The 27175-nt window shown below is 43.4% G+C and overlaps 1 protein-coding gene across 1 annotated transcript; it reads left to right on the top strand.

Moving 5' to 3' along the window:
- The first annotated feature begins 303 nt into the window (after positions 1 to 303).
- Positions 304 to 19071, top strand: SYPL2 (synaptophysin like 2). Its single transcript, XM_066625355.1, has 6 exons — positions 304 to 439; positions 596 to 667; positions 6531 to 6655; positions 15271 to 15475; positions 16206 to 16397; positions 17348 to 19071. Exons 1-6 carry the CDS (start codon positions 374 to 376, stop codon positions 17474 to 17476), a joined length of 789 nt encoding a protein of 262 aa, XP_066481452.1. The 5' UTR covers positions 304 to 373; the 3' UTR covers positions 17477 to 19071.
- Positions 19072 to 27175: the final 8104 nt, after the last annotated feature.

Below are 27175 nucleotides of genomic sequence, written 5' to 3'. Positions count from 1 at the left end.
GCAGGGGGCTGCAACCTATGCGGTTTGCAAGCGGGAGACTGCAGGCAGCAGGCGGTGTGGGCTGTCCCAGGGCTGCCCCTTCCCCTGTAGGGGGACGCCCCCGCCCCCGGGAGGGCAAGGTGGGGCCAGGCACTGGCAGACGCCGCGCGCCTGCCCGCCGCCACGTGACGCGCTCGCTGCCCCTCGCAAGTTTGACAGGAGTTTCGACGGGGCTTTTTTCGCCGCAGCTCCGCGCAGGAGGGAGCAGCCCGCCCGGTCGCCGCCGCCTCGCCCGCCCCTCGCCTGGACCAGCCCTCCCTCCACGCCTGGGCGCAGTGGCACAGCTGCTGCGCGCCGCCCGGCCACCCACACCGCGCCCGGTCCCCCTGCGAGCATGTCCGAGCCCGGCGGCCAGACGACGGCGGGAGCCACCAGCAGCAAGGAGACCCGCAGCCCGGCGGTATGGCCCCCTCCTCGCCAGCCTCCCTGCCCAGCCCAGCCCAGCCCAGCCCAGCCCCTGCATTGTTCTCTCTGCCACCCCTCCTCTTGCTCTCCCTCCTGGCTGACCTGAACTCCCTGCCCTTGTTTCTCTCCCCCCTTTTGCTTCCCTCGCCAGGCCCAGCTGCTCTCGGGGCTGCGTTGGGGCCGCCTGGAGGAGCCCCTGGGATTCATTAAGGTGCTGGAGTGGGTAAGTTGCCATCAGCTCCTGCCACTTTCGGGCACTTTCTATTTCAGGACTGTGTGGGGAAGGGGGTGAGTGGGGAGGGCTGGCAGGGCACTGCACTTCTGCTCAGCCATGCACTGGTGCTGCCCTGGGGTCAGCCATGTACTGGTGCTGCCCTGGGCCCGCTGCAGAAAGTACAGGAGGGGACCACAGGGGAGTGGGTTCCTTCTGGCTGGGGAAGTGGAGCTAGCTGCGAGAGGGTGCCCTCTAAGGAAGCCCTTCTATGTGCAAGGAGTCTGGGTTTGGGACTGGGGTATGTGTGCGAGCTGGCGTTAGCAGTGCTCACATTTCACTCTGGCGGGTTTAACCTTTCTGGAGCTCTGATCCTGCACATACCGCGCCTTAACTTGTCCCTGAGCTCACGAATTCTCACTCTTCTCAGGCTTCCCAAGGGGAGATTCGAAGCCCTGGACTTATTTAGTCCCCAGCTCAGAGCCTGAGTGTAGAAGGGCTGATCTTTCTTTCTGTTTCCTTAAATTGATGGATAGTCGCAATGAGACTACCCAAATTCTTCCCATCATAAGGATGGTGAAAGCAATATTTATTGCAAGAAGGAAAACTTAGTGAGTTTTATTGCACTTGCATTTACACCATGATTGGTAAGCGGGGAACAAGGCCATGCCCTTGTTACAGAAAAGGGCTTAGGATCTGTACAGGGATATTAATCTTGCATCACCCTGGTAATATTTACATTGCTTTTAGGAAAAGTAAATTGTGGCATGATGTTGGCACAATTTACAAGGTGTGACAGCCCTTGTGAGAGGGATAAATTTTGACTAAGTCAGATGGCATCCCTTGAGGAACGTGTAGCTGGTGACTTTGAGTTGTATAGTTGCACAGTGTAGACAGAATCTGAAGAAGTGTGTGTGTGGTATAGTTGTGCCAGAGTCTTGGACAGGTTTAGGCTTCATTGTGGAAATATTAAAAATGCATAGTAGTATAGGATAATGCATACTCAGTCCCTAGTATTCTTTAGCATTTGACTGCATGGTGCATTAATTTAGGGTGGTGATTTCTGTACAGATGCATCAAAACACACCTGTGGGTCATAGGAATCCACTTCTGAGTGGATTGAGTGGCTGTGAGTAGCAAATCACAGCAAAAATGCAGTGTAAAAGACTAATGACTTCTATGATAATTGCATTAGCCTTTTGTGAAGCTTTGTCAGATTAGAAAATGCAATATTACAGTCTCTTTGATTATTCTTTCCTCCACCTGCAATTTTGTGCGTATTGTTTTTTATGTCTAAATTTTCCATGGCACTGTTGCTATTTACTTAGAATCCAGCCCTATCCAACTTTCCAGCAGCGGTGCAGCCACAATGCAGCCCTGAGGTCAAGGAAAAAATATTCCCATATCTTGAGGAGGACTCTGTGACTGCCTTCCCACCAAAGGATGTAGTTCACACTCCATTGGCACAGCTACACTGGCCTTGGAAAATTGGATAGGATTGGGCCCTTAGTTCTCTAGTTTCTCAAGAAATGTCAGATTGCTTTGGATTTTTGACCTAGCTGCATGGTGACATTGGGTTGTATGAATCAACCCAATGGGTTTTTGTTTCTGGTGTACACCAAAAATTTATATATTCATCTGAGAGAGAGAGAGAGAGAGCGAGAGCGAGAGAGAGAGCGCACACTGTTCATTGGTACATCTTTTTAACAAAAAATATGGAAACCATTAAACCCCCATAACTATTGGTTCTTGAAATAGTTTTTGAGCTCTTTGTGTGGCATATACAAAGCACACTTTTAACAAAATCAATGACAGGGCTTAAATATTAGTAAAAGTTGAATAGGCATGGTAAAAGAAGTTGTTTCCATTCTTCTGTACCATATTAGGACTGTTTAATGCATGTTCTTTTTATGGCCCTAGAAGCATTTGTTCTGGTGCATGGCTTGGGTGGATTACTTATTGATAGTATTTTGCTCTAACGCAGCAATTTTCTGGCATGTTTAAAAGCTTTCTCTTGGCTGTACTGGCATTTTCTGCATTCGGAAAATGAATGCCAGGGTCTCTAATACGTAGAACAGAATATATATTTCTAAATGGTTTTGCTTTCCAGACCCCATTTCCCTTTGCCAAAAGATCTGGCCCTAGATTTGCATAGTTCAAATATATATCTGTACCAGGTCAGAATTTCAACTGTTGCTCCTAAATTTTTATTTATTAAAGCTCAGTTAGTGTCATTTGCTGTTGGTTCTTCTTCTTCACTCTCCCCATCTTCAGATAGTTAATGCTTCAATGGGAACTATGGTGCTATCATTAGCTACTAAATGAATGCAAAACTTCTGGAGTGTAGAGAGGATCATATAGCTCACACGGGTGGGGTCAGGTGACATTGCTGGCTAATGAAAAGACAGTAGGAAGAAGATTTTGGCATGATGCTCTGTTCCATTTCTGCCAGCTATGTAGGGTGGCAAACAGTTGGCTGTTTGTTATTGTCTCTAGCTAGACAAGGCTCACTAGATCAGGGCTGTTGCCTAGTCAGGGGATAGGAACAAGTAAGACCTTTGTTGAAAGCAGAGGTTATAATCCTGCAAAATAGCTGCTCTCTTGTGCACTAGTTGTGTGCATTAGCATCCTGTAGCAATTTTTTTAAGTCTGTTGTGGACTGAGATATGATACTTTATAACCAGTTAAAGGCATCACACCTGCTTCATTGGCACAGTATGTGCAAATCTTGTAGCTGTTCTTTCTCTGTATCAGTTGCAATCCTGGCCCCTGTGCTGCTGGGGCCAGGACCACAAAATGGTCCCCCCCCCAAGCTGCCCCACCCCCATCAGGCATGTTCTGAGTGCAGGAGATGCTGCTCGCTTCCTCCCCAGCCCCCAGAAGACCCTGAGGCCTTCTGAGGTGGACATCTGAGAGTAAAAATCTTTGTAGGCCTTCCAAAAGCCTCAGAAGGCCCTCCTCAGAGGCCCTTCTGGGGGCCAGGGAGGCTGTGGGCAGTCTCCCTGATCCTCTAAAGGTCTTTCAGACCTGTAAAACAAAACTAAACAGTGACCCTGGGGCATTCCCCCTCCCAACTCTCCCAGGTACTCCAGTGCACTGCATTCACTATATAAGGCAGTAGTTCCCAAACTGTGAGCCATAGCTCCGTAGGAAGCCACAGAGACCCGCCAGGGAAGCTGTGGAATTCTCATGAAAAGCCTGCCACCCTATACAATGTATAGATTTGTAGCCCTAATGGGGAGCTGCGGCCAATGGCCCAATATGTCAGGGAAGCTCCCAGTCAAAAAAGTTTGGGAACTACTGGTATAACAGAGAAACTGCCACAATTCCTAATGATTAGTGACCAGCACCCACCTCCCTGATCCACCAGTTCACCACCGAGATTAGGAATGAACTGAGAAAAGGTAGTTCTTGTTGCCACCATCCAAAGCTAGAGAACCCAGACAAAAGGAGACTCCTTGGAAAAAACCTCCCTACCGTATTAACATGGAGCCCCTGTATAAGGAAGTCCCCTTCAAATAAAACAGTAGTGGAACATGGGCAGTCTGGTAGAAGTGGCAATCCGCTCCATCCTTAGTGAACTGAGGCCAAACAGGTCAAACAATAAAACTACAGGAAATTAATTAAAAGATTGGAAAATATATATCAAACTATGGAGAGAAAACACAAGGATAAGAAACAAAAGAAAATGGTGATAAATTTTAAAAAGGAAATGTGGCGAAGGTTGGCAAGAATGTTAAAATGCAAGTGGCAGATTAAACAAAAACCTGATGCGATTTGTCTGCGTATTTTCCTTATCCAACTCACTTTTTTCAGGTTCCTGGTCTTTGCACCCACACTTTTGCAGCCCTGTGGGGAGCATTGAATGCTCCTGACATCTGATGTTGGCAAATGTGCAAAGGGTGTGAGTGTGTGAGACCGTGCTTTTTATAATCTGTTAGTTAACCCTAATTTATCTGTGAAATTAGGTATGGGGGGGTATCACTGAACCATTTTAATTTCCTGTTCATGAACAGTGTGTTCAGTCAGTGAATTTCCTGCTCATGGGAATTCATGGTTCAGTGACTTGGCTCAAAGTGTGTGTGTGTGGTTTTTTTTTTTTAATTTACTAGTCAGTTGGATAGAAGGAAGAGGTCAACAACAATAAAGGAACAATGGCTGCAGCATCTGGATGTCACAGCTGCCACCATTGGGATGCTTAAGCATCACAGAAGCCTTTGAGGCTCTAGAAGACCCCGAACAGGTGGAAAAAATTGGGGACCATTTGATTTTCACCACAGCACTTATATCTGGACAACTTGAAATTTTTCAACTGTTATGGGGTAAATGATGATGCATGCCTTGCCTGCCAGTACAGTATAGCCTTTCACAGTTGATCATTTAACTGTCATGCAGTAATGCATCACCTTTTGACCCTAACAGATGATAGGACACTAGGGTACTGCTGAGCTGTTAGTGCTGTCATTGCTGCCCACTGGTATCACCCAAGTGCATTTGTGTAGCGTGCTGCAGCAAGCACCTGGGCCAGGACTAGATTCCTATGTGTTACTGTGTCACTCATAATGCTGCATCTGTTTAGACAGCCTGATCTCAGGACTGCACATTCCATGTCGTTAAAGTGGCTTTTTTGTGTAGATGCTAGAGTTGGGCCTAAAAGAACAGTGAACAATTCTGATTTCTTCTAACATGGCACACTCCATCTGTGTGTTTTTGTTACCTGCTGACACACTGTTATCCTGATACCTGTTCTAAGTTTTTGTTGGTTGAATCTGATTTGAGGATTTTCAGACAGCACACACATCTGATTCTTTCACTGCCATTAAGTACCTTTTTTGATTGTCAAATTTGTCTGTACAGTATTTTTTTTATTCATAATGTACAAAATCAGATAATGTAAGCATAGTTTATGTACTATAGTAGTGATAATACCTACCACGCTATGGCTTTAGAAATGGGTTATGTCAGAATGCCAGATGCAAGGGAGGGCACCAGGATGAGGTCTCTTGTTATCTGGTGTGCTCCCTGGGGCATTTGGTGGGCTGCTGTGAGATACAGGAAGCTGGACTAGATGGGCCTATGGCCTGATCCAGTGGGGCTGTTCTTATGTTCTTATGGCTGCAATCCTATTCACATTTTCCTGAGAGTGAGCCACATTGAACACAACTGAACTTTTGAGTAGACATGCCTAGAATTGTACTGTAAGACTGGACTGGTTTTCTGCTACCACCTGCTGTTATGTATGTAAAATTCTTGAGTGCTTGTGGTTTTTGCTGGGTGTCTCTGATTTCAAGTGCAGGCATAGCATCATGTGCTAAATTGGAACAACCCTGATTTGGGGATACTGAAAGTTTCAAACATTTATTTGGATGACAGTAGCTTTTGAACATTGATTAGTTATATGTAGCTTCAAGCAGCACAAGGACCAAAAAGACTGTTTGGTAGTCAGTACTGGAGCTTATGTTTGTGAAGGTTGGCTTTTATACTTAGAAAACCTTAGATGACAAAGCTTCTCTTTTCTGTTTTTCATTCTTTTGGAAATGCATTATGTGTTAAAATACTTTAAGAAGAGTGATTTGTCAGCTGCTTTGTTTTCTGGACTTAGTCTGCTGAATGATTTGTACATGTCTGGACACTGATGTTGGTTGTATTGTGACACCAGTAACTTGTCTTGCATGCAACCTGAAAGTGATCTTGAACCATGATTTCCAAGATAACCCTGGGCTTATCTAGGTTACTGCCTGTTGTTTCTGAGCTTGGCCTGAACAGTTCATATGTTGATGGACCTGAATATATTGTCTTGCATGAAATGTTGGTGCTGTTTGACTAGCAATAACTAGTATTTGGTTCTAAACACCTTTGCTTTTTTTTTCTCCAGCTGTTTGCCATTTTTGCTTTTGGAGCCTGTGGTTCTTTCAGTGCAGAAACAGGGGCTACTGTGAAATGCAATGATGACCCCAAAGAGACAACTGCTCTCACTGTGCAGTTTGGATATCCTTTCAGGTAAATGGAAGTCTCACTGAGTGTTAGGATATATTGTGGAGGCAGTGGTGTCACCAGGGTTCGTGTCACCCGGCGCGGGAGGCCAGCGCATCACCCCCATGCAGTGGGGGGGGGGCAACGCCCCAGGTGGTGGGCATGGTGATCTACCATCACCCCGCCCCCACTGGTTTTTTTGGCTATACCTTTTGATAGAATAAAGATATTTCAACGCAGTTTGTTTCATCGCATTCTGCATGGAATTACACATTGATTGATATATAACATGATGGTATTATTCCTCCAAACTGTGATTTTGGTCACTAGTGGTGTCACCTCCCCCCAGGGTGTCAACTTACTAACACCTTATTGGAGCAGTTCTCAAACTTTTAGCACTGGGACCCACTTTTTAGAATGACAATCTGTCCATGACCCATCATTAAGCAAATTAAAATAAATAATTATAAATAAATTAAAGTAAAATAAATAAATAAGGGAAAGCCAACCCTGTTCCACCAAGTGAATTTTCTCTGTAGCCTCCCTGCAATAACACCCCCCCCCCAAAGAATCAGTAAGATTTTCACCTCTACCCAGTAACCAGTTCAATTTAAGTTCTTATATTTCAAGCATATCACTATCAGTAACCACCTGGCTTTACAAGTCTGAGAGCCCAATCCTATGCCTGTCTACTCAGAAGTAAGTCCCATTATAGTCAGTGGGGCTTACTCCCAGGAAAGTGTGGATAGGATTGCAGCCTAAAACAAAAAGATTCACCTTATCCTGTTAAGCCTCTGTTTCATTCTTTTTAGGGGGGGGGGCTGCCTTCTGGAGCATTTGTTGAGCTCCATTTGCATCAGATCAGGACCTTTCTGGTGGCCTCACATTTCCCTTTGCCTGAACTGCCCAGGAGCCAAGGCACGTACTTGCAAGTAAACGCGACCATGTGGCTTAGTTTCGCTTTCCATAGGGATCAATACATTCGCCAACTTGGAGGGAGGGACCTCCTTCTCGGGTGTTTTTTTTTGGGCTACATTCATTGGATCAGGACCATTCTGGTGTTGTTGGATTCCTCTCAGCCTGCCCTTTCAGACGGACTAAGGCATGTTAGCCTACACCTGAGTAAGTGCACGATACGACTCGGTTTCACTTTCCATTGGGCTCCATGCATTTTTGTTTTTCGGTTTTTTGCCAATAACGTTTGTTAGAAAGGAGATTTTTCATTCCCGTTTTTTGCATTGCATTCTGCTGGAAATTCCGCATCCAACGGTATATAACACAATGGTGTTACTCCTAACCACCGCGAGTTTAGCGCATCACCCCCCTTGCGCGTCACCCCCCTTGTGTGTCACCCGGTGCGGCCCGCACCCCCCTAGTGTCGCCTCTGTGTGGAGGGCTAGAGAGTGTAGCTCATCTCTCTTGATTTAGCAGAGAATATGATCACTGTTCTGATTTTAATTCATTATCAGCCATTGCATGCAGCCACCCCAAAACAGGCTGCACTGCATTCTGGGGGTGGCGGCAATCAAGAGACTTGGGAGGGGAAAGGGAAAACATTTTCACTTACCTCTCAGTAAGCCCCTCAACTACCAATGGGTTTTCTTGGACCTGTACCAGCTGTTTAGCTGTCATAAGTCTGAGGAGACAGAGGGTGGACTGAGTGGTTCTGGAGGGGATAGCATCTAGTGCAAGTTGCTCAAATTGGGTGGTACCCCTGCCTGCCTCTCTCTTACTTGTCCCTGATTCTCCCACCAATCTGCCCATCCCACTGACTTACCAACATTGGTGGGGCTTCTCTTTGCCACCACTGCACCCAGGAAGCTCCCTATCATTTGCAATGGCAGTCCAGAAGCACACAGTTCCGGATGCTTCTGGAGCGCCTGTTACAATGCCATAAAGTGTCAACTGCTGCTGGGACAACCCTATAGGATTGGTCCATCAGTCAGTTGAACAAGGTTTCCTTAGAACGAGATACTTTCAGTGATTATACTAGTAAACTTGAGGTGCTTGTAACTGGAGTCCTTTTTTGAAGGACACTTCTATAGGACTGCCCTGTATGTGAGAAGGTAAGAAAAACGCTGCTGGATTAAACCAAAGATTCAGTTCTCAACCAGACCAGTGGTCAACCAGATACACAGAAGTAAAACGTGGGTCAATTGCCTTCTGCTGTTGCTTCCCAGAGCCTGTGATCCTAGAAGTTTCATATAGCCTTGTTGATGAGTAGTTGTTGATAGACTGAAAATTTGTCTAATCCCCTTGGCTAAATTATGTGCTATGTGAAGTATTTCCTTTTGTCTGTCCGAAATCTCTTCCTAGTGAGTCTCATTGGATATCCCTGGAGTACATGGGACAGGAAGAAAAACGATTCCACTTTCTCCAAACCCTCCATAATTTTTTTAATGTCTGTCATGTCACCTATCCCCACTCTTCTTTCTAAATTAAAATACCTTAAATACTGTATCCTTGTAGGGAAGGTATTTAAGCCTCCTGGTCATTTTGGTTGTCCAATTCTGCATTTTTACTGGTTCAATGACATCCTTTTCCAGATATGATGATCCACACTGTATACAGTATTCTGTATTATTCTGTATTATTCTGTATTCTGTATACAGTGTAGCAGTTGGCAACCTTCAGTCTCAAAAGACTATGGTATTGCGCTCTGAATGGTGGTTCTGGAACAGCGTCTAGTGTGGCTGAAAAGGCCAATTCGGGAGTGACAATCCCTTCCACACCGGGAGCAAGTGCAGTCTGTCCCTGGTCTGTCTCCCTGGCTATGGGCCTTCCTTCTTTGCCTCTTTGCTTCAGACTGTTGGCCAAGTGTCTCTTCAAACTGGGAAAGGCCATGCTGCACAGCCTGCCTCCAAGTGGGCTGTTCAGAGGCCAGGGTTTCCCACTTGTTGAGGTCCACTCCTAAGGCCTTCAGATCCCTCTTGCAGATGTCCTTGTATCGCAGCTGTGGTCTACCTGTAGGGCGCTTTCCTTGCACAAGTTCTCTATAGAGGAGATCCTTTGGGAACCGGCCATCATCCATTCTCACGACATGACCGAGCCAACGCAGGCGTCTCTGTTTCAGCAGTGCATACATGCTAGGAATTCCAGCATGTTCCAGGACTGTGTTGTTTGGAACTTTGTCCTGCCAGGTGATGCCGAGAATGCGTCGGAGGCAGCGCATGTGGAAAGCGTTCAGTTTCCTCTCCTGTTGTGAGCGAAGAGTCCATGACTCGCTGCAGTACAGAAGTGTACTCAGGACGCAAGCTCTGTAGACCTGGATCTTGGTATGTTCCGTCAGCTTCTTGTTGGACCAGACTCTCTTTGTGAGTCTGGAAAACATGGTAGCTGCTTTACCGATGCGTTTATTTAGCTCGGAGAGAAAGAGTGTGCACACTGTATACAGATGAACCACACTGTATACAGCGAGTGTTTGGTCTCGCTGTAGATTTGTATCAGACATCATGTCACTGGTAGTTTTATTTTTGATCTGTTTCCTAGTGACCTCTACCATGGAATTTACCTTTTTCATGGATGTTTTCACTGAGCTATTCACCACAATCTAAAGACCTCTCCTGGTTAGTCACAGCCTGCTCAGGCCCATCAGTGTGTATAAGAAAGTAGAGGTTTTGCCCCAACCTTATTACTTTGCACTTGCTCATATTAAACCACATTAGCTATTTTGTTGCGCATTCACCCAATTTGAAGAGATCCAGAGTGTTCGTGCAAGGCTTGGCGCCTGACATGAACACTCTCCCTCACTGTTTGGTCGGCGGTGAATTGAGTAGCCCCATTGCGGGGCTAGTTCCCTTACCCAGTAGAAGAGGACTTTCCAGAGGTGCCACCTGCAGCTACCATGGGTGTGTTGGATGCGGCGGCAGCTGTTTTCAGTGCTGCTGCAGCCGCGTGCCATGGGAGCACAGGATTGGGCTGCCTAACACCTATTAATGTCTGTCTTAAGATGAACTGCAAAAAAACTAAGTGTTCAAAGTCAGAAAAAAATGACCATTGGATTCATAATGAGTGAGTAAACAGTCATTTGGTAAATGTATGCAGAATGCAGTGCACACCGAAATTAGTTCCTTGCAAGTTTGAAGGCAGGCATTTAAAAATTGGTTATTTAGGATAACTAGACAGAGGAGCAGCAGTAGAGTAGCTTCTAAGCGATGTCAAGAGGATTTCATGAGAAAAACATGAAATTTGAACTTCATATAGCAAATTAAGGTGGGGGAACATTTCTAATATTCTGAGATAAGTCTTGTTGAATTCTTACTTGGGAGTAAGCCTCACTGAATTCAGATTTATAAAGCATTCGGAATAAGATATGCTCCGTTGAGGTCAGGGAGACATTCCTAATATTCTTGGAAGTCTGGCAAGTCTTTCGCATATTTTCAGAAATGTTTCATTTTCTTAATTAGAGCTTCAGTTTTTAGTACTGTGATACAGTATATATTTGCTTTCTTTGATTTAATGGACATATCTCTTCAGTTTTCTTTGCCAGCTAGCAACCCCTCTTCTCTCTCCGCTCCCCTCTCCCCCCCCCCCCCAGAGCCTCCCAAAGGATTCTGTCTGCCCCAGGGTTTTTTGCTCTACCAGGAGCCTTTTTAAGGAAACACTTAAATTATCGGTATCTCTTCAGCTTGTCCAGGTGTGGCCATTTGAAATGAGAGGTGCTTGGGATTCCAGACAGCTTTGCTGCAGCAGTGCCAGCAGCCTGAAGGAATTAGGGTGCTATTGCCAGCTAGGGGCTGCTTCCAACACAACAGCACCTCCTGGGTGATTCCATCTGCCTTCAATTTTTGTTTCCACTAGAAGTCCTAGCTGTTAGTGTTTGGATTGAGTTCAATTATTTTCTTTTGGTTTGAACATGTTGTGTTTTGAATGATTCTCCTGTAAATGAATGAAGGAATTCATTTAGGGCTGAAAGGTGCCTCTTACCCAATTAACCCCTGCTAATTGGGTAAGAGGCACTTTTTCAAGTGGGTGCTCCTTTTTTTTAGCAGGGGGAGAGTAACTGGCCCATCTCACCCCAGCAGTGTCTGTTCTAGTGGCTGTCTGCTGGTATTCATTTGCATCTTTTTAGATTGTGAGCCCTTTTGGGACAGGGAGCCATTTAGTTATTTGATTTTTCTCTGTAAACCGCTTTGTGAACTTTAAGTTGAAAAGCGGTATATAAATACTGTTGATTGATTGATTGATTGAAGGTGTGTTAAAAATATACATTTAATGTAATTAAAACAATAACAAATTTTTCAAGACCACTTCCAGTGGGGAGTTCAGTACATCTGACATAGAAAGCAGTTCCTCAATTTCAACAACCTTTAATGGCATAATCAAAGCAGTTCCTATACTGATCACTGCTAGTCAGAATGGCAGACCAGAGTCTGGCCAGACTGTGCTATCTGCAGTTATCCAATAGTGATGATAACACAGAATCTACAAAGTAGTTGGCATTCCCTTTTCAGATCAGTTCTGCAGTGCCAAATAGTGCATGTAGGTGGTAGCTTCTGTCTTGACAGTAACCCTGTGAATTCTGAATGCTGCTAAGAGGAAAAGGAGGAGGTACTGTTCTTCATAGCAAACTTAAAAGCAGCAGCTGACCTGGCATATCTGTCATCAGTTGTGAGCCATATAAACAGGTTTGATACATTATAAGAGCATTCTTGTTGTTCTCTTCTTTTTTTGTTCTTCCCAACCTCCCATTTATTTTCTGTGTTCAGATAGTCATAGTTCAGATAGCAATCGGCCTTCAAACAATTACAATGTACTGCAAACAAATACACATTTGTAGGTTTTGGCACTTGGTACTGCTGAAAGCAAAATACTGGATTAATTTGTGTGTGTCTGTGGTATTCTTAAGACTTCAGTGACTGATCAGGAAAAGATTCTCTTACTGTTGTTGCATACTTGCTGTCTAGTAAAAACTTGTCTGTTAGGAATCCCCATATGATTTGTTGGATGAGTAGAAAAAAGACTAGGCTTAGCCTGAAATCAATCCAGTGCTCAGTGTATGAAAGATGTGAACATGGCTATATCTCTGTGCATCTTTGCCTCCCTGCCAACATCTGATAGCTATAAATAGAGGCATGTCTGTGAAGTCTATTGAAATGCCTTTGAGAAGAAGGAGAACAAATTGGGAGGGGGTAGTTGTGGTGCTGGCACAAGCAGCACAGAACAAAATGCCTGGTAAATATTCTCTTGAAATAATAACTGGATGGGTTTTTCAAGTACTTTAGATGGAATAGATCTTTGTTCCTGTCCTTTCTAGCCTTTCCTGGTACTTGACTTCTAGATGTTGAAAGGTCATCTACATATGATGTGTGCTTTGGCAAATCACTGCACCCTGCTGGCCATACTTCCTTACAGAGAATCCAGTAGCCTAGTGATAATGGTTAAATTACTGTCTGGACAAACCCTCAGATTCTTATCTTAAACAGTGACTTATAACCCTAAAGAAACCCCATCTTTACAGTTTTTCTAGGGGGCTGTTCATAGAGTGGAAGCAATTTGAATAGGGTGTGTTTAAACCATATCAATATTTGGAACTTGCAACGGAAACATATCCTGTCTGATTTGCCTCATAAATTCTCAGATGATTTTTATTGCACTTGGTTTGATAAAAATCCAGATTTGATCTGGTACACCTAGGTAGATTGGCTTATAAACCTGTGTGCTGGAGAGACTTATTGACTGCAAGAGGAGGGAAACCTCCTGACTTTAATTTCAGTAAATGCAGTTTTATGTTGGAAGCTGTTGCTGGGGTTCAAGCTGCAGAACTTCTAACTGTAATATCAGCCTTGTTCAAATAGCACAGATGGGAAGTGACTGAGGGCTATTTATATAAAAAGAACCATTGGTGTTATACAACCTGATAGCAGCTAGGTGGAGAGCTGTGATAACTCTTCAAGGTGATCAGAAATTATGATCATACAGTGAACATATCCTTCAGTTTCTGTCATCCACTTTTTTCAGTGCATTCCTTTTTGCAGATAAATTCTTCCATTTTTGTTGTTCTTCTTGGTCTGTGGCTCTAGACCAAGTGGCAATATGAAAGCGGCAATTGTGTGCAACAGCATAACCATTGCTTTGAGTAGCTGGCAATTTAAGATGGAAAAAACCCTGATCCTAAAATGTGGTAGCTGTCCGACTAATCTCAGTCAGTTGCCAGAAAAATGTGTGAAATAAACTATTCTACCTGCTGGCAATCTTGGTAGAGCGTTGGTCAAATACCACAACAATAGCAAGTCCTAAAGAAAACTAGCCTACCAGTGTTCCAAAGCTGAAGTGTCTGACCTTCAAAAGGACATGCTTCTTTGCTCTGTTTCACAGAAGGGGCTAATGCAAGACATACTTAAGCACTTGTTCCACACATGCATCTTTTGAAAATAATCCAGGTGCCAAGAGAGTTGGCCCTTGAGGGTAAGAGTGAAATACGCTATCATAGCAGGATGGACAACAAAGGCTCAACCTGTCACCAGCCTCTGAGCTTTGTATGTGTGGTGTTGGTGCTAAACAGAGACCCAGATGTGATACTTTCAGTGGGTAGTGTGTGACAGGAGTCCACCTCATAAAGACTGGAGACATAAAATAGTAGTTTTTCATAGAGTTGAAGGCAGGGCTGACCCATCCACAAGGCCAACGGAGACAGTTGTCTCAGGCAACAGGTTAGTGAAGGGGACCCTATCACTTTCCTCTACCCTTCATCTTCTGCTCCATTCTATACTTTGTTTAAATCCAGGATGCAGGAGTAACAGAAGTTGGCACATCACCAATCAACTTGGTGAGCTTTGGCACTACCAAAGTGACATTTAGGATGCTGCCTCAGGTGCCACTAAGTCTTAGGCCAATGCTAGTTGTGTGCAGTTAGAAAAGAGCTTGCTGCTTGGGTTGTATGCTCATCCACTTCTATTTCTGGTAAATGGATTTTGCTGGGGGCAGTGCTGTCCTAAACATTTTTGACCCACAGCGAAAGTGGGACAAAGAAAGGTGTATGTGTATACTGCAGGAAGCAATGCCACTCTCAAACAGCTGACAACTAAGCTAAGCTATTATCTCTCTAATCTTGTTCCCATTTGTTGAAAATGATTTGTGGCCTGGTTCACCTGTGCTGTATGTGGACACCCTCCATATCTGTGGCTTCACATCTGCTCACCCCCCTTCATGCCAATTACTCTTTTCTCTTCATTTGCAAATGCTTTGCAAACTGAAGCTTTTTCTTTTGCTTTGGAACACTTTGGAAAAGAAAGCAAACAGCCAAAACCTAGGCTAGAGGACCAGTAGGAGAAGTCACGGTGCAAACACTAATGGGAAGCGTGTGTTCTCACTGTCTTGTCTGCTCCCTCTGCTGTCTGCTTCCTGTTGGTGTTCTCACTGTTGCCGCCTCTAGTGTTCCTCTGGCAACTAAGAGTCTTGAGTTCTTGCCGTTTGCTTCTTTTTCCAAAATGTTCCAAAGTAAAAGGAAGAAAAGAGTTTGCAAATGAAGAGAGGTGAATCATGAGCATGACGGGAGAAATTTGAGTAGCTTTTGCTACTATCCACAATTTCAGTATCCACAGTAGCACCAGGATTGTGTCACCCACAGATACAGGAGGACACCTGTATTTAACCTCTGCTTATAATGTTGTTTGCCTCCTTCTCCTATTCATTTTGACCAGGTTGTATAAGGTTCCATTTGATATGCCAGACTGTGCTCCAGGATCTACTGATAAAAGGACGCTGCATCTCATGGGAGACTTTTCAGCACCTGCGGAGTTCTTTGTGACCTTGGGTGTCTTTTCTTTCTTGTATACCATGGCAGCTCTTGCACTCTATCTACGATTTCACTCCCTCTATAAAGAAAATAAGAAGCTACCTTTTACGGTAAGGCCTCAATTTAGTTATCAGTTCTTTAATGAAGAACCTAAATGTCAAGGAACCATTGATAAAGTGCTTCTGAAAACTGAAGAAAATTATTTGTCCAAATGGGAAATGCACCCATAACTTTACCTCCTACAGCCTCTACCTCTTATATATGTCTTTGGGGCACGTATTGCACTGAAGACCAACTTGCACATCTAAATGATGTGCTGTGTGGATTTTGCCTCTGTTTGACATATGATGAGTCTTACCCTGAAGCATTGGCATGACAAACTATGCCAGGTGAAATTCTCACTTCTGCACAACTATTGAAAGGTATACTCTCTACCTGTCATCTTGAGTGTAACCTTTGGGCTTCAGTACAAGGAGGAGTGCTTTGTTTTAGGCAGCAAAGGCTAGTTGTAGCTAAACACTGCATGCTAAAGTCATGTGGCTTGTAGGGCTGTGTGTGTAGTCTCTTTCCTTGTGATGATCTCAAACAAATGAGTTTGTAGGTACTTTCAAAGCATATTAGAGGACTGTGGGAAACTAGACATGGAGCAGTTAAGACACTGCTCTTAAAGGGCCAGAGAGAAGAGGTGGAAAGTTGTGGCACTTTGGTCTATAACTGAAGTTAGGTCAGTGACCACAGCCCTCAATGTCCTTTATTTTGGGATAGATTGCAAGGGAGGAAGGGCTGTTATACTTTGAGATGGAATCATTGTGATTTTATTTATTTCTGTTCCTCCCTCAGGACTTCTGTGTGACCGTCTCATTTACCTTTTTCTGGCTAGTGGCATTTTCAGCTTGGGGCAAGGGCCTGTCAGATGTGAAAGGGGCTACTCGACCTTCTAGTCTCATTGCCTCCATGTCGGTTTGTCAGCTCAAAACCGCTGTGTGCAATGCTGGGGCCACGCCATCCATGGGACTGGCCAACATCTCTGTGGTAAGAGTTGTCTGCAGAGCAAGACGGCATAGCTCTGAGGAGAATATGGTGGAACATCAACTGTGTTCCTGATGTGGTATAGCTCTACCTAACATTAATAGAGCTGGGCCAGTTTGATGCCAAAGATGTATGCAAGCTTTTAATAGAGGTAGAGTGAGAAGTTCTGAAGTAATCTTGAAATTATAAAATTAAGGGTGTAATCCTAACCACACTTTTCTGTGAGTAAGTCCCATTGAACAAAATAGGACTTACTTCTGAGTAGACCTGGTTAGGATTGTGCCCTAAATGTAGTAATGAAGACATTGTCATCTCTTCAGTGAAACAGTTTCACTTGCCATCACAAACAACTGCTAACAGTAGAAAACCAACATTCGCTGCACTGCTGAAGAGCACCTTTTAAAATGTCCTCTTCTTTTCTATTTATTCGAAAATGAAAAACAGTCCGTCCACTGATATTGAGAGGGGAGACTGTGATTCTTTCCATTACATGGATATTTCAATTTTCTAGAGTCAGTGCCAATCTAACAAATTTGTAACTTCATATGTACTATTAGCTGGTAACTGGAGGGTTTAAATTGCATAAGGGAGTGTAACACCTCCTATAATATACTCAATGCCACCTAGTGGTGACCAGGCTACAAGCTTCTGCAACTGGGGAGTAGGCAAGCAGAACAGGGCTTATTATGGATGAATTGTTTTAGAATATCAGTCAACCTCAGTTAAGTCCTCACAATTGCATATGGATGAGATTCATCACTGCACACAAATATATACTTTGTAAAACTGATAGAAATTTAGCCTTTTACTGTTCTTTAACTACATAGTTAGCTAGAAAAAAGAGTAGTAAAAGGACATTAAGGAAGAACTTTTGAGTGCATGCATTCTCTGCTGAGAGATCTTGGTTATAAATAATTTTGTATTAACTGTGCACTTCTCTCTTTCTTTCTCAGCTATTTGGTTTTGTCAACTTTATACTGTGGGCTGGAAACTGCTGGTTTGTTTTTAAAGAGACCCCATGGCATGCAAAGGCCACCAACAAGGAAAGCTCTGCTGAACAAGGAGCTGTTGATAAGCAATAAGGAAGCTCCCCCCACACTCCTGAAGTCTTCTCTTCCCCACAGCAAGAACAGAAAGTGCTTGTCTCACATACTCATCCCATTTCACAGCAGCATAGGAAATATGCTTCCTTGGCCATCTTTTCTGCTATCTGCTAGTCATACCAGCCTCCTTCTGTGACTGATATGGGATGCCTCCCTCTGACTGAAATTTGGAGATCCTTTTGTGGTCCTACATATATGGATTGTATTTTTTTAATAACATATGTTGTACGTTGTAACTTTGGTTGCTGATTCTGGGCTGTGTGGTATTTGTTTCTTTACAGTTACTTTTGGCCCGTTAAAAGAAAATGAACTGGTAGGTGGGATAAGAGCATAGTGGGAACTAAGATTGTGCCACAGAACCTCTAGGGCATCTGGCATCTTTTGAGAAATACACCTGCTCCACAGCCAGAATAAAATTAGAAACAGCAAAATGCCACCTGACTTAGCAGCAAAGGAAGGGAGAAAATATATAAGGGAATATTTTTATTTTTATTTTTGATGCACTTAAAGGAAGGTGCTGTGTTTCTTTCTGTCACATTGTGGAGTTTGTGTGTACTAAACATCTTCATCCTTCCCTTAAATTCAGTTTGATTAATGTCTGAGAATGCTGGTTCACCCTTGCACAGCAAAGAACTGATAGCCCCTTTCTTTCATCTCTGGTCATTCACTACTGTGATTGTGATCTGTTTAGCAACTGCTGGCCTCTCTTTCTCTATGCTATATCTTTTCATGCATATAGCAGATGCAAACCTTCCACTATATAGAAGTAGCACTGGTGGATTTGTCACTCCCTTGATGAAAACCCTAGACACCTGTTTCATTGTAGTCTTCCTGAGTTTTTGTTTTTCTTTTAAATACACTACAGCACAACCAATGGTCTTTCTAAGCACCAAGGATAGTTAGCTTGGTCCTAAGAGGCCTCGGGCATTCATTTTCTAGTTGACAAAGGTGCAGAGGTGAGATCGAATTCTATGCAACTTGTTACATTATTAATAATCTTTATGACTAGTGACCTTGAGACTGGCCCTTGAATCCACTGGTAACACAGCCCTATATTTTATGGTGTGAGTTGTTTGCCACTGGTGTGTCATCTGCCATCATCCCCTTCAATTCTGTGGTGGCAGTAGAAGCTTCTTTGGCTTCTAAATAAATATGGGACTTTTTGAAGGAAGTTTCAGAATTCCTGGATGTCCTCTGGTGGACAGTGGGTCCACCAGAGCACACAGGTGTGGACAATATTAAATCTGTCCTCTTCTCCTGTGCCTTATAGATCACAGAAGCAACTTGCTATCACATTTATAAAGTAGGTTATTTGGAGAAGGGGCTTTTCTCTTCCTTCTACTGATCATGCCATTGACACAAACAAGGAGATAGAGCCTGATCCTGAGTCTGTTCCTAACTCCTCTTGTTGCCCAATTTCTGAAACCAACTTGAGTAAATGAAGAAGCTTCTAACACACCCCAAAGTCCTTAAATCCCTGTGCTTCCGCTGTCTGATCTTGGATGGAAAAAAATAACTTGGGGAGGTGGAGGATGGGGTATCAATCCTTTCTCTGCTGAATTAAACCTTTCACATCAGACCTTGTCTGGTCTTGGTCTTTCTCTTATTTCCCTCTTCCTTCTTTCCATGCTGGGAGAGAATTCTCTCTTATAGAAAGAGAAATAATGGTGCTTTATTAGCTGTGGGACCGCTGTGTTAAGCAAATAGCCCCTTTATATATATATTTTTTGTATACAGTATTTCCCTTTTCTTGCCTTGCTTGACTATTACAATCACTCCTACCTCTCTATCATGGAACAGCAGCCTTTACAGAATCCTATGGCATCTCTGTAGTGAAACCACAGAAGCATATGGTCATCCCTGAGATGGCTGCAGTATCCAATTTCCTGCAACATAAGGGCTGAATACAACACAGGAAAACTGACCAGTTAGTAGTATGGTGGGGTTCCCTCACACTTTCCAGGCCAACTGTCTTTTAGGAAAATTTTTCCAGGATTTAAAAAAAAAAAAAAGGGAGGGCCCTATGTTTCTGGCCACAAACTACTCTTCAGATCAGGAAGAGGCTTCCCATGTGTTTGCCCTTTATAGGGAATCCTAGAATCTTTCTCTGAAACACTATGTAGTGCAGAGAGAACAGAAACCTGAGAAAGTAAATCAACTGTTTGTGTTTCTCATATTTGGAGACATGAATCTTTCATCTCATATACATGCCCGATCCTTTCTTCTGTGGGATATGCGTTCATTTCTTAAATGTGTTCAAGCTCCTCAGCTAATATAAATCATTGTCACAGTACTGAGTGCTGCCACTTTATGTCAGCTTAAGATCTGACTTCTGTGCTTAAGCTGTGGGCACAGACTGAACAAGCTGCTTCAAACCTCTTTGTAAACTGGTGCTAGAAATGGGAATAAATGGGCGTATGGGTGTTTTTGTTGTCCAACCAGCAGCAATGGTTCTTGAAAAAAGAAGTGGTAATTGCATACCACTGACCGTGTTGCAAGGTCTCCAAATTACTTTCCACATGGTGCAAGTTCCTATAAGTTTGAGTGATTTATTTGAAATGAGATAATAGTATATAGTTTGGCATAAGAGCTTTAAGGTTGGCACTGCCCCTGTGTACAGCACAGGAGAAGACTGTTGGGAGCAGCTGAACAGGCAGCAGGTGCAGGATGTCTCATAGTTCTGTGGGTTTTTTGGCTTCTTGAGTATTCCCACTGCAATAAAGCCACAGTCATCCTGCATGACTAACTCAGAATTGCTTATTAGGCATGAAGGCAATGCTGTTATTGCCACAAGCCTCCTATGAAGTGGGAGCCCCACAAGATACTGACTTAAAACAGATGGCTGGGAACCAGCAGAACTTGAGGAGCAAGGGCCAACCTCAGCTTGTATTTGTGTTTGCATTTTCCTGTAGGCCTGGAAGTTGTTCTAATATTTTGTGTTCTTTTGAATGAGGGTGAGAGAATGGTCCAGAGCTGGCATCTGTTCAACTAATTAGTATGGGGATCTGTGTGGTTACTGGTGCACAAACAGGAAGTACCCAGAAAATCAACCTGTTATGTCTCCAAAACACCAGTTTTTACTGAAAGAGGAGAAGCTCAATACTGACTACTACTGGGTCTGGTGTGTCAGCTCTGTCTACTATCTCAGACAGTATGTTGCATGTTGTTTCTTTTTCTGGTGCTTTTTAGTATACCTCTAATAAAGTATCTCAAGAGTTCTCTCCATTAGGAGAGCTGCTTTGGGCAGGCTTTCTTTGCACTTGCCCACTTTTCTACTGTTATAGTTATCCAGTCCAATTCATTAATCACAGATATCTTCTCAAGGATTTTACTATTATACTGACTGTCTCCATCATGGCATCAGCTGGTGTGGTGTTTTGTATCCTTTTATCTACCTGTACCACCCACAGTTGGCATACTGTCCTAAACATAAGCACACACTTGGACTGAAATTTGACACCTCTCTTGGGGGTAAGCTCTGAGTTTCTAAGGCTCTGTACAGAGCAGGTGATGGACTATAGTATTGATCATGATACATACATTCTCTTTCTGTTTCCTCCCGTGGTTTCTGGTCAAGCAGTTGGTGTAGAACTTTTGGCTCTGTAGTGGAAAAGCTCACAGATGACAAACCCCCCAGAAGTGTGAATGACCAGCATTTCTGCAACAGATGTGAGCACTTTGGTGTGACTGGCAGGGATGCCTATTGAATAGAGTTCATGATAAGTAACAATTCTCTGTTCTCTTCCCCCCCCCCCCCAATGTCCAGAGCACTTGAACATTTTTTTTTTAAGTTCAAACATTTTTGGTATGTGAGGGAAAATGGGGACATATTCCTTTTAGGAGGAAAAGAAATTCAATTTTTAAAAGAAACTGTGAACTGAGTACAGTACACTAGAAATTGGCTGCAGTTTTTTTTAGTCACTTTTGCTGTTCCACTGACTTGTAATGGGACTGTTTTTCTAGTGTACTTACATTTTAGTGTAGTTATCCATGCTGGATCAAGGTAAGTAAAATCATTGTGGTAAGGCAGAGCAGCCTCTGCCCCCCCCCCCAGTTGTCTGTTTTCAGCTTAACAGTGCATTTCAATGCACATTTACCTGGGATCAAGACCCATTAGACACAATGAGACTTACCTCTGAGTACTATACTAAGTATGGTGCATAGGTTTGCACTGTAAGGTTTCTTTTGGTATGGATAGTTGTGTTTGGATAATAACAGTAACCAAATTCAGGTACGTCTTAAGGCAGGGGTGCTCACACTTTTTTGGCTCGAGAGCTACTTTGAAACCCAGCAAGGCCCGGAGATCTACCAGGGGGGAAGGAAGCGTCTGACAGACACCCCCTTTAATGTATGGAGCCCCTGCTGGAGTCTAGTCAGTTTTGTTGCTACATGCCTGAAGAGCAGCTAAAGTGTCAGTTTCAGTGTCAGTTTAGCTAAATATGTCAGTTTCGTCTAGTCACTAGACGAAACTGACATATTAACAGTTTGGAGAGACAGGGCTCCATGATCTACTCATTTTGCCTTGCGATCTACCGGTAGATCGCGATCCACCTATTGAGCATCCCTGTCTTAAGGTATGCTTATAAAATCCCTAGAATTTCATCTGAAATAAAACAACAGGAGATTCATTGTTTTGTATCCTACCCTTTCTCGATACAGCTGCCATACACAATTGCCATAAATTATGTTATCTTTCCAAAAACACTGTGAGGTAAACTAGGCAGGTGGCAGAAGAGCCTAGTCACAAGTCACCCAGTGAGTTTCATGACCGAGTGGGAGATTTGAACTCAGGTCTTTGTAGTCCAAGTGCCACACACTATCTGGTACACTTCACTTATTTTCTGGAACTTTGCAAAAAAAAAAAAAACTAAGCTGATCAAACCCCTCCAGATATTAAAATTTTTGCTTATTAAATAAATAGGCTCAATTTATTTTTGCTTTGTTTTCCTTGTAGAATGTAGAACAAGGAAGGGGATAGTGAGGATTGATCTACTGGAGAGCAATGAAGGTATATGACCAGGAGTCCATGAAGAGAGACAGGATCATTTGTAGATCGGAGAAGTAAAATCTGCAGGGAGATTTGTCTAGTAGTTTCTCTTGTTCCTGAATTGCCAGAAGATTCCACAATCTTCTTAAGTAATTCTGTATGTTTAGGACTAGAAATTTGCTTATTTTTCCAAAAAAAAGCATCCAAGATATTTAAGGACTTTACAGATGCTACAGTAGATTCCCTTGCTTGTGGCATGAACAGGCATAATGCCTATTATCTGCCTTCCTGCAATATGTTTCAGATGTATTGTGTCCTGTAGCATTCTCTACTTTCTATTGCTTTCAAGAGAAATCTAAAAATCTTCCCTGTCCAGGCTAATTCTGGTTTGGTGATGCCAGGAGCAGCAGCAAGGGAGTTGGCTGTTGTTGAATTGAGAGTGTACTTGGAGTCTCACTGGCACGTAGATACAGTATTTTGATATTGACCATAATGGGTCAGCTCTATTCTGTTTGGGAACTAATGCTAGTCTATTCAGTTACAGTCACAATGGAACTGGGACATGCCTACACTTTGCTGCTCAAGTTTTATGTTCAGCGTAATAAACCACACTGCTTCAGAGCAGCATCATTGTTAGAAATGGGTCCACTTATAACTTGTACACTCAAAAGGTTGAACTGATAATACTCGCACATTCAGTCTGACCAGCTCGCTTTAATGTATTATCATAAGCAAACATACAGCTGAAATCATAAATCCTATTAAGGAAAAAAGTCCAACTATAAACAGTTGTTGCAGTAATAATTTAAAAAACCAACAACCCTAAATTTAGTCTTGAAAATCTACTTGGTTCAGGAAGAAATGCTGAATGTGTCTTGATATTCAGCTATTGTATAGTACCCAGGACTCCAATTTACTTCTTCCATGTATATTCATTTCTTCAGCTGCAGAAATTTTTTTTGCTGTTCTCATGCAGTTTTAGATACTGGAACCTAAAGCATGAGAGCTTTTCTGAAAGAAATGGAAACAGCCTCTTCATATTTTGAATTTTTTATCAATGTGATAGGTTTTTTCAGTTTCAATTGTATGTAGGTATATATGGATAAACTATACTGTATTAAGAAGAACTGACTTCATTGAATTTATGGGTATTATTACACCACCATTTTGTGAATACAGGACTGAGTTTTGGGGTGGTATCTACTTTGCAAAGTGTGCATTCGTCTGTCCTCTACCCCTCACCACGATCCCAAGACTTTTCGGTGTTAACACAACTTACCAAGGAGGCAATATTTCTCACCCTAAACATTTGTTATAAACATGAGAATATGAGTGTGGGTGGGGTTTAAAAAAAAAATATTTAACAAAAAATGTATAGACTTTAAGCCTGTAAAAAAAGTCTTGGCAATAGTACTCCCTTGCAGGCCGCACTCCGAAACTGGAAGCCAAATAAAGGGCCTCGTATTCAAATGTTGTGTTGTTGTGTTTAAGGAAACATTCTTGTTTTAAAGCAGCAGTTCTTAACCTTTTTTGGGCCATAGATGGTTATGTGAAGCTTATGAAAGCTATGGAACTCTTCCCCAGGAAAAGGCACATAAATGCAAAATTGGTTTTGCACCTGGATCCTGGATTGACTAAAGCCCATTCATGGGCCATTGAGGACCCCTCCTTTAAAGGGTTGAATATGTTTTCATGTCCTTGTTTGCCACAGAATATTCATTGATATTACTGTCAGCATGAGCTCTTTGGAGGAAGTGTGAGATACAAATGTGACCAATGCATTTTTTTTTTTAAATCACCTAAGTCATGGTAAGCACTATATGATATCACTCTTGGTTTTTGACTATCTCACTTTAAATGGTACCTGGTATTCATTTTTTTCACTTATGGTTTTTATATAACATGAACAGTGAGAGACACTTGCATTTGAAAATATTATGACCACTCTCCTATCATTGAGGAACCAGGAAGAAAAAGAGGTATTGGGCACTTTACCTCTGTACCCAAGTTACTCAGTGTCCACACCAATTCCTTGTGTGATCTAGGAGAGCAGGGGTAAGGAGAGTGGCAGAATCTATTCCAAGGGAAGATCCAAAAATCATCATTTCAATACCTCTCTGAAAAGGCAATGTTCCTCATCATCTTCCACCTTCCTGGATTTGAAAAGGAAGAGAAGAACAGAGCAGAAGAGCCCACCACTCTCCTCCCCACTTCCCTCTTCTGCTCTGTTCTTCTCTTTTCAAATCCAGGGAAAGGGGAAGTGGCTCACCACTCTCTTCTACACTTTTTCCCCTTTCCCTTCATCCTTTTCAAATTCAGGGAGTAGGAGAAAAAGGGGCAGCAGAGATGAGCAGCAGTGTGTCACCTGAGCCAGCAACCTTAGTTGGGCTTATTAATAGGCCAGCTCTTGATAGATAACCCAACTCGATCATGTAAAGCAAGAACTCCTTTCATGTGCTGCTGGTGTTTCACATTGTTTGGATGTTCATCTTGATTCAGAACTCCTACCTGGTGAAAAATCTAGCAGGTTGAATGGATTTCTATATACAATAAATAATCACTTGGGAAGGGCAGTGAAGGGGGTGGAAGTAAGATGGGTTTGGGAGAGGAAGCTTTCGCTAAGTGGAGCTAGGAAGCAACACTGTTATTAAACTCTACCAGGCTGCTAAGTGGAGTGACACAGTGCAGGAGAAATATTACCGTTTGGAGACTTTAGCAGCAGCCCTTACAGGGGAGAAAATATTCATTAGGAAAAGAGCCAAGTGATGGATGAGTTCATTGTGTAGGCTGGACAGGAGGATGCTGGCTGGCATGCCAGATATTGATCTATATGTGGAGGAGGGGTATGTTGAGCAGCAAGAACAGGCTTACAAAGATAAAGCAGGCCCCCTGGCTTGCAGTTCTTTCAAAACCCAAGGGAGCCTTCTGTCACTGTGACAGGAGATGCTCCAGACCAGCTGAGTTGGCCTATCGCTCTCAGGAACAGCTGGGTGATTTCTCCACAACTTCCTCCAAGCATTGGGTGAGGAAGGACAGTGATTCTGGCACATGGCTATCTAACAGACTACTCAATGTTGATGTAAGTTCTGTTTAAACAGATGGGACTTACTTTGAAGCAAATGTATTTAGGGTTGGGATTTTAAGCAGTGCCTTTATGCCAGGGTGTTGAAGTTTTGTACACAGCTGTTCAAGTTTCCAGCAACAGATGCCACACAGCCTGCCTGTTCTGTGAGTATTGCCTTACTATGTACACTGACTTTTACATGAACAGTCATTGTGTAGCTCAGATGGCAGCAGAAAATGGTATGTATGTAAGCTGAGCAGAGGAGAGAATTCTAAGTATATAAGGTATACTTGTATGTTGTGAATATCTTCTTTTTCTTGGGCACAGAGAAATGTAAGAAATTACTTTGGTTATGGGAGGTTCTCTTAAATAAATGGTGGAGCCTGCTTTTGGTCTCCATCACTCTCTGCCTTCAGTCACCAGCCAATGCCCCTTTCTTCCTCCTGCTGGTGGGCTCTGTAGAAAGAGAAAGAGTGCAACAGTTCCTAAACTACCTAAAAGTGGTGGTGACAGCCTTGATGGAAGAGTTTCATGTTCTCTAGTCAGACATGTACCTTTGCCCCATGGCAGTCTGCCCTCCTCCAATCTCACCTGCTCTCTTGGGTGACTCATGATGTGGGTGAATCTCTCTCTCTCTACTCATGATGTGTTGTTGTCAAGGAGTCTGAGTAAGTGTACCAATTTTGGCATGGGGACTGGTCATCATATGGATTAGAGCAGTGTTTCTCAAACTGTGGGTCGGGACCCACTAGGGGGTCACGAGCCAATTTCAGGTGGGTCCCTATTCATTTCAGTATTTTATTTTTAATATGTTAGACTTGATGCTACCATGATAAGTGACTGCATTTGGGGAACTGTTACAGACCTGTACTTTTAACAAGCTACTAAGTATATTCTTTTAACAATGATAGTAAATGGGACTTAATCCTGGGTAGAATTGCAGCCTAAGATTTTCCTGCTTGATGATATCACCTCCGGTCATCCATCAGTTCCAGTGGGTCCTGACAGATTCTCATTCTAAAAAGTGAGTCCCGATGCTAAATGTGTGCGAACCACTGGATTAGAGAACAGAAGGCAAAGTTCTTGCAATAGGAGGAAATGAGGAGTAGAGTTGGTCAAGGATCTGTGTTGGGACCAGCACGTCCTGTTCGTAAATGGGTTGGAGCTGGGGCTGAGCACGTAGCAAAATTTGTGGATGACCCCAAATTATGCAGGGTGGTGAAACCCCCAGCAAACTAAAGGGCTCTCTCTAAATTGGGTGAATGCAGGTCTGGACTCCCTAATTCAGCTGTCTCCCAAAGTGCACTGCCCACCCATCCCTAACCCCCTCCAGCACACACGTGTGCACCCCCTATGTGTGCACCATACCCAATGTGTGCATACAGTACATCCCCAATCATGCACCGTTGAGGGTGCGCACTGGGGAGATGCATGCATGCCTGCATCCTCCTCTCATGTGCAAATATTCAGTACCACCACTGGCCATGAAATAAAGGGGTGGCAGAGCTGGATGGCAGTGGAGTTGCCTCCTGCCACCCTCCTATGGGCTGGCACGCAAGGAGAGGGTGAGCCAGCAGGCTGGGAGGTGGCAGTGGCTGCAAAGCATCCCCCACTGGAACTGTCCTCA

The sequence above is a fragment of the Tiliqua scincoides genome, chromosome 4 (genome assembly GCF_035046505.1).
Source record: "Tiliqua scincoides isolate rTilSci1 chromosome 4, rTilSci1.hap2, whole genome shotgun sequence".
In the NCBI taxonomy this organism is placed as follows: domain Eukaryota; kingdom Metazoa; phylum Chordata; class Lepidosauria; order Squamata; family Scincidae; genus Tiliqua; species Tiliqua scincoides.
This window is presented reverse-complemented; position numbering and strand designations above follow the sequence as displayed.

Excerpts from the sequence above, each read along its gene's own strand:
- SYPL2 (XM_066625355.1), top strand. The coding sequence starts at position 374 with ATGTCCGAGCCCGGCGGCCAGACGACGGCGGGAGCCACCAGCAGCAAG. Across the intron at positions 440-595 it reads AGGAGACCCGCAGCCCGGCG|GCCCAGCTGCTCTCGGGGCT; the intron begins GTATGGCCCCCT and ends TTCCCTCGCCAG. Across the intron at positions 15,476-16,205 it reads ATAAGAAGCTACCTTTTACG|GACTTCTGTGTGACCGTCTC; the intron begins GTAAGGCCTCAA and ends TTCCTCCCTCAG.